General features: G+C 45.1%; 1 protein-coding gene across 4 annotated transcripts in view; it reads right to left on the minus strand.

Moving 5' to 3' along the window:
* The window catches only part of LOC119379306 (pseudouridylate synthase TRUB1), a 57,548-nt gene that overhangs the window by 39,130 nt on the left and 5,918 nt on the right, over positions 1-12,500 (minus strand). For 2 of the 4 annotated variants that reach the window (XM_049411930.1, XM_037648577.2), the window contains exons 4-5: positions 12,489-12,500; positions 5,212-5,409 (exon numbers count right to left, since the gene is read on the minus strand). The exon at positions 12,489-12,500 is cut by the window's right edge and continues 70 nt beyond it. In XM_049411930.1, the coding sequence (XP_049267887.1) occupies positions 5,212-5,409; positions 12,489-12,500 (210 nt within the window). Of the gene's footprint in view, positions 1-3,081; positions 3,328-5,211; positions 5,410-12,488 lie in introns of those variants that run through there. The other 2 variants (XM_037648581.2, XM_037648580.2) reach the window with 2 other exon arrangements.

Here is a 12,500-nt window from a genome sequence, read left to right on the forward strand (position 1 = left end):
GACTGTATGAAGAACATGAATGCCAGTTGGTAAGATGAAAACCATGACATGCATGTCATGTATGTCATGATTTAATTGCCACGCTCATGATGCATTCGCGGCCGCTTCGCTAGCTCGATGTACACCAAAATTGGTATTGCGCGAAGCGACTGTATGACGAAGGTAAATGAGACGTTGTAACATGAAAATCATGACATGCATGACATGCACGACATGATTTACATGTCATGCTCATGACGCACTCGTGCCGTTTCGCTTACTTGACATACACCAAAATTGGTACTGCGCGACGCGGCTGCATGATGAACGTAAATGAGAGGTGGTAACATGGAAATCATGACATGCAGGTTATGTATGTCATGATTTACATGCCGCGCTCATTGTGCATTCCCGGCCGTTTCGCTAGCTTGGTATACACCAAAATTGGTATTGCGCGACGCAACTGTATGACGAACGTAAATGAAAGGTGGTAACATGACAATCATGACATGCATGAAATGTACGAGATGATTTACATGCCATGCTCATGGCGCAGTCGTGGCCGTTTCGCTAGACTGATATGCTCCAAAATTGGTATTGCGCGATGTGACTGTATGAAGAACATGAATAACAGGTGGTAACATGAAAACTATGACATGCATGCCATGTATGTCATGACTTACATGCCACGCTCGTGGTGCATTCGCGGCCATTTCGCTCCTTTGATATACACCAAAAGTGGTATTGCGCGATGAGGTCTTAACATGCGAATCATGTTATGCATGTCATGTACGGTATGATTTAGATGCCACTGTCATGGTGCGCTTCCGGCCGTTTTCTTAACGTGATATATACCAAAATTGGTATGGCATGACACGAGTGCGTGATGAACATAAACGACAGGTCATGCATTTATATACCAGAATATGCGTTTCATTGGCATGGTGTACACTAGATTGTGCATGCATGCGTGCATGGCAAACATGTGATATATGGTGGACTAGATTCCATGGCATGAATGATTTCATTTGGCTCAAGGACAAACAAGGCGACGTATGCAGCTCTTTGCTGGCTGCTTCGCATTACATCGATTCCCACAGTGCGTGGGATCTGCCGAATTTTTTGTGAGATGGATTTATATTTTTATTTCTTAATTGAAAGTCGCGAAAAATGACCTGTGGCCCCTCTGGCGGCAAAAATATGAATGATCTAATGAAGACGGCCACGTGACCGTTGATTGCTGTACGCGTTCGACGATTTTTTTGTTAGTATTGAAATATTGTTCGTTTCTTTATATTAAAAGGTCCATAATAATGTACATATAGGCCTGCGTTAGTAGTATGCATTAAAGTGGCGCTGCCTTCACGTGACGTAATGATCCCATGCTCGTCAGCGCGTCTTGAGCAACTTTTCAGCGTGCTCATGCAACCGTGCACGCAGTTTCCAAGTCGCTAAGATTTTGAAGCGACATAGTTTTGCTACCTACACTTCGTCTCAGAAATGACGCGCGCTGCTACTCGGTGCGGCCATGCATATGCACAGTTACGTTTTCGATTACTTGGCTGGGCTCGGGTATCGAGAGAGTAACGACGCCGGGACAAGCCATCCATGACATAGGCGCAGGCAACCTTGGACGCAGGCGCACACAACGCTGTACAAATGCCGGGGAAGGTGTATAAAGCCACACATCTCATTGTAACAGCTTGCTATTTTCAAAAATGGTTGGAAAGCTCAAAATAAAGATGGTTAAGCATAGTTACAGTAACTCCTGCGAAAGCAGAACAACGACAGCTTTCACAAGGGCTAGCGGCATCGCTATCAATTCTCAGCGTTGCTGGAGCAAGCCTCCATGCGTGTTTGGAGCCTTTCAGATCGAAAAATACTGCTTATAAAATAACTACTTGCTTTTCGGATAAACCACTGCAGCTACAAACGCTACGAAGGGTGAGCTTCCTGTCACGCCGTAAAAAACTGGGTCGAGAAAAATCAGTTGTCGGTCCCTTTAATGCCTATGCCACTATGGGAGAATGTAGCCAGACATCTAGGGTTGCAATTGCACTCTCCGCCGTGCATAGGCGTGCGCAGGGTTCCCCTTCAGGGGAGGGGCAAAGGCTCATCGCGGCGACCCCCCCTCCCTATTAAGTCAAATGTACGGAGCAGACTTTGCGCCCCCCCCCCTTTCTTAGGTGACTGGGGGGGCGGCCGCCCCCTCCCCTAGTCCGTGCGCACACCTATGCCGCCATGGATCGGAGCATGCGGGGGCTCCCGCATGTGCAGGAGAGAGCAGAGGCCTTTATAAAGAACGCCGTCCAATTGACGCGGCAGTGTGAGGACAGGATGGCGTTCACATTGCAAACTTCGAGGATTGAGGGGCAGCGAGGCATTATGTGATTGCTGACAGCAGAAGGTGTTAAACCGGCCACATTCATTGCCAGATGGTGATCGTATATGGGGAAGACTGTGTGTCCGACAAGTCCATGAGAAATGGGAAGCGCTTCAACTTGGACGACGAACTGTCGTCCAAGTTGAAACGCTGTCAAGCACTGGGTTTCGTCACGATCACAGGAATTCTGGGAACAAGGAATCCTTCAGCACGTTCATCAAAGGGATCGTTGTGCTCAGGCCTATGGTGCATATCTTGAATAAAGTCTTCATTTATAGCCACAGTGTCGTTTCGTACCTTTTCATATGAACACCCCTTGTATGTACGCACAATTACAAACTACCTTTCCTTTTTAAGGTTGCTTTTTTTAAATTTAATTTCTGCTGTTTTTATTTAAAAGAATTCTTTTCATTCGTTATTATTCTCATATTTTCCATGATCTTTCCTTTACTTCCTGCTTTGGCGGCACAAACAGCAGTTACAGACAACTATTTATATACCTTTGATTCCATATTTATGTTGTTGTTTTTTCTGACTCTCTATCTCTCTTGCTCTTTACTTTTCCCTTCTGTTTCGGTGTCGAAGGTTCCAGAACAACACAGCCAGCCTCGGCAAAAGAAGAAGAGCATCACGTGGCTTGCAAGGCATGCGAGCCAAGAGGTCTTTCATTGAGCGCGTTCGCTTGGATGTTTACTGTTTCCTTTTATTAATCTTTAAAATTTTTATTTTCTCTTTCGGCGGTTCCAGAGTGATCCAGCTGGCCTAGGCAAAAGATGAAGACCACTGCATGTCTTGAGGTGCATAAGCCAGGAGGTCTTTCGCTGTGCTCGTTCTCTTGGTTGTTTATTGTTTTTTTTTTTTAAATTCATTTTTATGACGCGAGCTACTAGCAACATTAAGCTCCTTGCTCAGTGATTTATGGTCCGCTTCTTGTCAACCAGAAGTTGAGATTTTCCACACTGTGTCTGAAAACCCCGAATCAAATAAAACTCTATAAAAAGGAGTGAGCGATTCACGCTTATGAGTGGTATAGGACAGATATGATGTGGAAGCATGAGTTTAGTAAAGATAAAGGCCAACTAACTGTCAGGATAATTAATGAAAATTAACTAAACGAGTTCATTGAAAGAGCAGACTGTTTTCTTGTGAAAACCTGGGATCAGTGCGGCCCAGCCATGGTTGAGCAGACCTCAACCATGCACTTCTTTCTACATGGCCTGTGCGATCCGCTTAGGCAGCACAACGGCGTGCTGCCAAAGTTGATTGCGGAGGCCATGCAGACAGAAGCACAGCTCAACTCGTCAACTGCACATAATTTAATTGAATGAGCTCATTGAAGGAGCAGACTGTTTTCTTGTAGGTAGGTACCATCAAGATGGCACATAGCTACTATAGAAGAGTCTTCTTTCACTCTACTGTCTACCCAAGTGAAGCAAAAGTTCACCATACACTAAGGGCTAGCATCATTAAAGAGACTTAAGTGGAATATTAAGGTACGGTGAAGGTACCAGAGTAATCCAGCTGGCCTAGACAAAAGAAGAGCATCACATGGCTTGAGGTGCACGAAGCAGGAGATTTTCGCTGTGCTCGTTCGATTGGTTATGGCAAGGGCCAACGAGGGACAACACTCAACCCAGAAAGGGGTGCATAAGAGCTATATTTTAAAACACCTTGTTGCTGGTAGGAGCGGGATCTACACAGTTATACTTTAAAATTGGTTGGTTGGTTTGTGGGGTTTAACGTCCCAGAACGCCATGGCTATAAGAGACGCGATAATGGAGGGGTTCAGGTAATTTAGACCACCTGGGATTCTTTAACATGTGCTGGAATCGTACAGTACACGAGCCTCTAGCATTTTGCTTCCATTGAACTGTGACTGCCGCGGCCGGGACTGAACGCGTGACTGTCGGGTCAGCAGCTGAGCACTGGGCCACCGTGGTAGGTTATTTTAATATTTTTTTCACATTCATCAAAATGCAGGAATCTTTTTTCACAAGTATGTTTTTTTTACCAATGCTCACCGTTTTTTAACAACTATTCTTTTCGAAACAAAACACGAATTACTTATGGCAATCATTTATGTGAATGTCAAGGAATTTTTGTGGTATTCTAGCTAAGAGGTATATTATGGGCTCTGTTAATATTCCTTTATTGCTTCGGTATTGCTGCAATAGTTAGCAGGCCAAGTAAAGAGCAAGCAAAAAATGCTGGAGTACTGTGATCATGACACACATGCAGACGTCATTGTGCTGGCAATTCAAATTGGCAAAATCACTCATTTCTGTGCTGAAATGATACTTTTCTAAACAATGTTAGGGTTAAAAAACTTCCCACTGTGATTATCTACCCCTTAGTTCTATTGTACCTTGATATGCCCAGCAATGCTAACCTTTCATGGTGTTAAAACTGAATTTTTGAGGAAGTATTATTGTGCATATGAATTCTCTTGTTTTGAGCTTCTTGCTAGAAAGCTCTAGTTAAATATACTGAAACCAAGCCTTATTTTAGATGCATGTGCCCCTAGAATAAACAAGGCTTACTAAACTAGATCAACACAAAGCCTTCATTTAGTAGTTCATGGCACTGGGTGCTATGTAAGTATTGCGTAAAAAAAGAGTACTAGCCTCTGAATGTTTTGCTGAACCAACAGAATGTTACAACATCCCACAGCTGTGCGAATTCACAAGGGTACACTGAGGTTGATGTATCAGTTCAACTGTCGCTTTCATATCGTTGATGGCAGCTTCAAGCCCTACCCTTCTTTAGCTTTATGTGAATTTTCATGTGGTGTAACACTCTATCTATGCTTACTTGTTGCACGTGCACTGAGAAATGCATAAAAGTATTACCTAGTGAAAAGTGAGGCAGACAGAGCTCTGAACATCTGATGCTATGACAGACAGCCAGATGCTCCATGATGGCAACATGGTCTCGTTTGGCAACCTTGTCTGCATCATGTGGAGGCGCTTCAGGAGGGTTGACTGCCTGTTTGATTTCACCAAGGAACTGTGGGAATACCTGCATCAACTTTTCTTCTGTGATGTGATCTGTAAAAGTTTCAGCAATGACATTCTGATACTAGATAGAAAACATATGTTGCGAGATGAAAATTAAGCTACGGCTAATTTTTGTGCCATAGGTGCAGCCTGTGCAGGTTTCCACACCCATGTCCAGCACTTGAGATGAAAGCTGATGATATCATTGTCCATTTCCATTCATTGGGGCTTTCATAGAGAACAACTGATATAAAGCAGCTAAAATAGCCAGTGGCCACAGTCACAGGTTTGTTAAAGGGGTCATGAAGCATCCCTTGGGCTTTTTGGAAAAACCCATCCTGCGGAAAGCTGACACGGCTATGAACTGCTCAGCCAAATATTGCAGTCGTGCGCGCCGCGTAAAGGCTACAAGCGTAACGCGAAGTTGCTGTTTTTTCAGGCGCCCTTTTTTCGAACAGAGGCCGGTTCTCGCTCTCGTCGGTGGGTGGGGCGTCTGCCGGTTGACGTCGCGATCTGCATCGCCGCGTCGCAAAAGACATAGCATCCTCACTGACCGATAGCCAACGTAAATCGAGAGCGGCGTTCGGATCAGTTGCGCGTCTTGCCACGGGGTGCTGCCACTTGCCGGCGCTGCACTCCTCAGTACACGGTAGCCGCACTCGCGCACGCGAATCACAGCGAGAGAGCGATCGCGTTTCATGACGCGCGCTGACGTAACTTCTTTCCCCCGTGCCATCCCTCCCTGTGTAGCTTCCAGTGCGCTCGTAGGCACGAGAAAAGAGAGAAAGTGCTGAAAGCGTGCGCCAAACCCCCGTAACTCCGCTCATTCTTGACGGATGCAAGAAATTTTGGCGGCAATCGATTCGGGAGGCAGTAAACTCCGATACCGAGGTCATTAGATCATTACTTGGAAAAGTGGTTCATGACCCCTTTAAAAAGAAATGGCAACAATTTGAAAAGTTCAAGGGCACACAACCTTTCAAGCAAAACCGCGGGCACCCAGCTGCTTGAGATATTTTACAAAGTAGTTAATGACACTGTTGACTAGTGACTAGTGACTAGTCACAGGGCCCTTTAAAGAAGTTTCATTAGCAGGGCTAAGTTGCTTGTGATTGTGGGGGAGCATACACTAGAAACATGTAACAGCAATGTTATGATGCTAGAAAAGCAGACATTCAAGCAGCAAGGCATCAACCCTTAAAGACCAAAAGAAAATTTACATCATCCTCAGACCATGCAACAATGCTCTCTGACATTTGACTTTTATCATTTTTATGTTAAACTAAAAGCCACAAGCAAAAACATTCCACTTGAACTTTAAAGGGGCCCTGCAACACTTTTACAAGTAATCATCGAATGACCTCACTATCGGAGTTTACTGCCTCATGAATCGATCATTGGCGCAAAATATTTTTCAAATACATCAAGTACAAGTGGAGTTACCGGGATTAGTCGCAATGCTTTAAACACTTTCTCTCTCCTTCATACCAACGAGGGTGCTGAAAGCTACAAAAGGGGGGGGGTGACAAAGGGGCAAGAAGCTACGTCAGCGTGCATCATGACCTTGAGCACTTTATTTTCCTTTTTTTAAAATGCGGAGCATTTTAGTCGCACCTGCGGAGTCGGCGGCGCCGTCCACACCCCCACTGCGCATGCTCAGCTCGTCTCGTGCCGGCAGCAAGCCTCTCCTCTCTCTCCCTCCTCTCCGTCGAACGCGGGCGGTGTGTATATAAGCGGCGGAGCGCGCGTTCGGAATTCAGTCAAGGGCGTCTTTACTTGGCTTTCGCTTGACTTGACGCTTTGCTTGCCTCGAGTAGATGCGATGGAAGCAACAGTACCTTCAATCAGCGTCCCACCACTCGTTGAAGGCAACGTTACCCCACCCTCATCGTCGTCGGCGTCAACAATAGCAAGCAACGCAGAAGACAAGGCTGCGAAGAGACGAGCATACGACGTTGAACGCAAGCGTTTGAAGCGAGCTGCGGACCCGGAACTTCGTGCACGCTGGAGCCGTTCAAGTCGTACTTGGTGTGTGCATGGTGTAACAATTAAGCATTCCCAAACCATACCCAATTACGCAACATTTACACGATACCCCCACCACTCTGCGACGCATTTACTCGAGTTCCCCCCGTGGGAAGATGCAGGCGACTTTTCTTTTCTTTGAACCAGTTGGCTCGCTTTTGGTATGATCCCAAGTGCACTAGTGTAGTTCTATAGTGTGTAATTCTAGCACCATAGAGCGTCGCGCGGGTACGTGGTGGCCGCGGTAACTATATGCAGCATATGAACACTCAAATCAGCCAATGGCTGTGTCCTCACCGCCTACGATGTAATCAGGCTTGTCTATCATGAAATTTGCATGAGTGAGCTATTTCTAGCTGTCTTTCAATCTTAATTGTCAATTCTAGAGCTGTGCGAATAGCAAAATTTTGGGTGCGAAGCGAATTCGAATATTAAAATTTGAGTGTGAATCGAAAATTGCAGAAAAAATGTGCAGAGCATCCCTAAGCATATTCTTATGAGATGGGAACATGAAAGCGTTTCTTCTGGCTAGATTGGTGTTGCAGAGGGGTGCTGCAAAGTGGTGTTCACGAGTTGCGTTATAATAAAGAATGAGGAAATGCGTAGGCCGAATTGTGTTTATTTACATGATTCGGTACAACCAAAGTGGTGTCGACAATACTTTACGTGTCCTTTTAATTTTATGGTCGCGGTACTACAAATCATAACGTTGACGAATCTTCTGCCGATGTCTACACTAAGCCTCGTTGCAGCTTTGTGCTGCAAAATCGCTATGCATGACACTGCCTCCACAGAAGTTGAAGGCCAATTTATGCAACGCACAAGGGCGCGCTCCCTTTGAGTCGGGACCTCTTCTTCTGCGGGAATTCCCCCCTCTCCTACGCTGCGGCTGTGAGTGGTTTCTGCGGCAGTTGCCGGCGTCGGTTACGGTGGGAGATGTCACGTGATTTCTGGAAGCACACGGCTTTGGGACGCCGGATGAGTGCATGCTTTCGCATTAAAATGTAGTGCGAAACATGGCCAAAAACAAAACAATTTCTTTTGCACGGTAACCAGTAGACGTAGCGAAGTGCGCTTTTCGCCGTATGAAAACAAAACTGTGCTGCTAGCTGTCGCGTAGTGACGCGGTTGACATAATGTGCACCATTGGCACGAGCCTGCATAACCTAATATTTAGGGTGATGCTAATGAATTTGATATCATAGGCTGACTTTGCAGCACCAAGAGATAATTCGAAACGCACGTTTCGCAAAATGAGTCGATCGAGTACGAAACCGAAACCATTTTCATGGCATTAGCAACAGCCAATTGTCAGCGGCAGATGTAGTGACACCGTGACACCACCATGACAAAATGGCGACGGAACGCATTTTAAAGCTAGCCCGCATAGGCATAGAGTTTCTCACAATACAAGTAAGAAACTCTATGCTAGAAAGAGACGTGTGCAGTGCGCGGTGCATTTCAATGGAGGCGAGGGGGGCCCCTGCAGCGATGACACTGCGCAGGGGGTGCTGCGAGCTGCAGAAGCGCGTGTGTTAGCACGTGTTGCACTGACATTTTGTGCTGTTTACGCATGACCAGAGCCTCATTGCTGGTACTTCTTGCCACATTGTGCTGTACTTAAGTGTAGTGATGGCGACGGTGGTCTGCGCTTGAATGCTGGCATGAAACAAAATGATAGAGAGACGACGGGACTAGTGAGACGGCCTCTGTTTTGTGCCAAATGGCAACAGTGGCTATCGCTCATGTAAGGAGGCGCGCTTCTTGTTTCGGGTTCCGCTGGAGGCTAATTGCTGCGAAAAATGGTCACGGAACATCGAGGGAGGGGAGGTGATTGAGTTCTCAATGAGAGCAACATTGTCTGTGAGCGCCACTTTGAGACAAGGCCTATTTAGCGAACTTTTGAGACGATTATCAACGGTAAGGTTATTGAGATCCCTTGAGACCGACCGCCTATTCCTACTATTTTCCCAGATGCTGTTAAGTACTTTTCAATGTCGCTGCCAAAAAAAATGGAAGGAATGCAACCTCAGCGATCAAGTCCTCTCCAAACCGAAGACAAGGGCGGCAAGTTGTCAGAAGTTGTGTCTACAATGTTGACCAAGACAGTTCACATGATAATGTTCCTGAACAAGATTGTCAAGGACTGTCATTTTCAAGGCTCATTATTCCAAGTGTGTGGTTGGAAATTTTCCTGCCGTGTGTTGGGGACTCATTTCTTTATGCTGAGTTGGAAACCGGTGCTGTCAAGCATATCAAGGTAGCACTGAAGATACTCGTTCAGATTAAGATGCAAGCTGGCGAAAGTGCTGCAACTGCCGAAATTCTCATTAGAGGCAAAAAGTGGCACCAAGGGTTGTAACATGAGAGGAGGCAGAGTTACTGATCAACAATGTAAGCAAGTTTACTTTATGCCCTGGCGTAGGAATGGAGCCTTTAGCTGGCAAATGACCGTCGTCTCATGAGGTGTTCTTTTCGAAGAACTGCACGCTTGTTGTAGCAGATGACCTCGGTGCTAGCGAACTTGAACTGGCAATAAAGTTCAGAATTGTGTTTGTCATATTGGTGTCTTTTGCTGTGTCAGACCAGCCTCAATAGTAAAAGCAGCACTTAGATGCATTCGCTTGAAGCCTCCCAATTTTTTAGCATGCGAAACAATGTAGGAAGTATAAAACACGCATGATCAAACACAAACACTCACATAGATTAAATATATATGTTTAAGCTCTATGAGTAAATGTGTTAAAATTCATGAAACACCATTTGAACGTAGGTATCTACTTGAAGATATTTCTGAATTAAAAAGACCAGGGTCAACTGGTAAAAACGACAGCACTGAATTATGATTGGGCGCTTCCTTCTGTATGCCCGTTATACGAGAAAACTGCTGCTGCCTATTGCGGAAGGACTACATTTCGTCATTAGTTGGCATTGCAGTGGTTATTAATCACATAAACAACCGCACCTCCATGATGACAACTCGGAACAATACAAAAATCAGCCATGCAACCCGCTTGCAAAGCTGTCAGCTCAGCTTTCGTAGCGCTCCTGTGACTGGTAGCATCCTCTGGTGGCACACGGAGCGGTCATCGCAAGAAGCGCCCTCTTTCCGACGCCACACGACACCCTTCGCAATTCTAGTACACTGTAGATCAGGCTGATTTTGGCTTGGTTATGGTCCATCTGTGTCAAATTTGTTCCCAGCGAAGTGGAAATGGTGCGCGCCTCTTTCATTATGGAAGCTCATATCAAAGGAAAGGAGATCTTCAGCTGCACGTCGACCAGGAAAAGTTTATATGGACTTCCATGGCAAGCTTGTAGGCGTTCTCAAGCAGCTCCATATAGCTTGTCAAGGTATCGGCCCTTGACTTGAATAGGCACACGATCGAGGAGTCTTCACAAACGACCTTAAGGCCAGCAAAACTGGATCACTGAACGAAAGGAATTCCCAGCGGAATAAATTTCGCTTTCTATGTGAGTGCATTGCGCTTGCCTTTTTTTTTTCGATTAAGTACGGTATAAGCCAATGCTGCGCTTCACACTTTTACGTTGCACGCTTTCTAGTCTGAGCGCACTGGTCGAGCTACCCTGTCTAAAATAGCGTCAAGCTGTGTTGAAGGCCGTTAATATTACCAATATGTCAAAGTTCGTGAAGAGAATTGGATTCATGAGCATCATTTAGAAGCGCTGTGATTTCATTTTTAGCAAATGAAACCGTTATACTACTTATTTTCCGGAAGTTCGAATACTTCGAATAGTAAAACTGCGGTGTGAATCGAATCGAATAGTAAACACTATTAAAAAAATTCTAAAGTTCGAATATTCACACACCCCCAGTAAATTCCGTGAAAGGAAAGTTTCTCTTGCTCCACCCATGCGAGCGTGCCGAAAGTGTGGCCATGGAAACCTACGTCATCTTCGGTTCCTTTGGCAAAGCCGTGCTGCACTCCGACGGAAGGTTTCCAACACTCACTGATCCAAACTGCTCTTGTGCTGTTTATGTGACGAAGGCTCAAGTAAGTATGGCAAAGCTGAAAGTTCTGCAGCTGGATTACGATATCCCGAATAACGACAAACAGCTGAGACTGCGTGAACAGGCATCTCTCGTATCTTCAACCGTGGCCTCCATGACTAACTTGTGGTGTGCCGTTATCGGAGCTAATCGAGCAGGCCACGCTTCAGCATATGCTGCTGTTGCAGATAACGCGGCATACCGAGGGTGACGTCACCGCGTTCGCTCGGCATCTCAAGAAGCCCTGCAGTGACAGCCTCTGTTTTTTGCCAAAAAGTGCTATTTGCGTTAACTTTTGAGAACTTTCACATCGCTTTTAGAATTCAGCGGGGATCAAACTGTCCTTACACGCTCCAAAGTATTACATTATTAGCATTTTAGGCATACTAATGTTTAAAAAAATAATTCTAAACACCAATGATGTAGAGTGAAAATGCCGTAAGATGATCCTGCAACCTACATGTTGGAAAATCAACACAATAGCATGCCATATGCTATTAAACCTTTAATCGTGTATAAGGGGGGAAAATGTTTTTACACAAGAAAATCTGACAGTCACTGTGCATACATACGTGGATTTGCTACTCTGTACACGTAGTCATGAAAAATTGAAATATGAATACGTTAGGGCCAGCAAAAATGTGTTAGTATGTTTATTTTGTTTTCACCGGCATGCTTAATGGTGGCATGATTTGGATTTGCACACTTATTGTGGTGCCCAGACAATCTTTCACAATCTCATAATTAACCATCTGATTTTGTGCTCCCAAGTTATCACTTGCGGAAGCTGTTGCACATTGTAATTTCCTGATTGCAATTCATTTTTCCATGACTGTACCTGCGCCACTAGGTGAAACATTTGAGGTTTGCAAGAGACTGGGTGACAATAAGAAATGGCCTTAACGGTATTGTAAAAGTGGGTTTTGGATGATCTGAAGAGGATATAACATCTCTGCAGAAATAGAAAACACAAAGTGTAAAAGTCATCAGCAAGATTGCTGAAAGTTTTTCAGTACTGTGTTTCAATTCACACACATCACAGTCTCCATGAGAATTCACTCTACATGAGAAACAATATCGAAATATTTCTTACCGTATGGCGCTG

Source organism: Rhipicephalus sanguineus, chromosome 1, assembly GCF_013339695.2.
Source record: "Rhipicephalus sanguineus isolate Rsan-2018 chromosome 1, BIME_Rsan_1.4, whole genome shotgun sequence".
Lineage (NCBI taxonomy): Eukaryota > Metazoa > Arthropoda > Arachnida > Ixodida > Ixodidae > Rhipicephalus > Rhipicephalus sanguineus.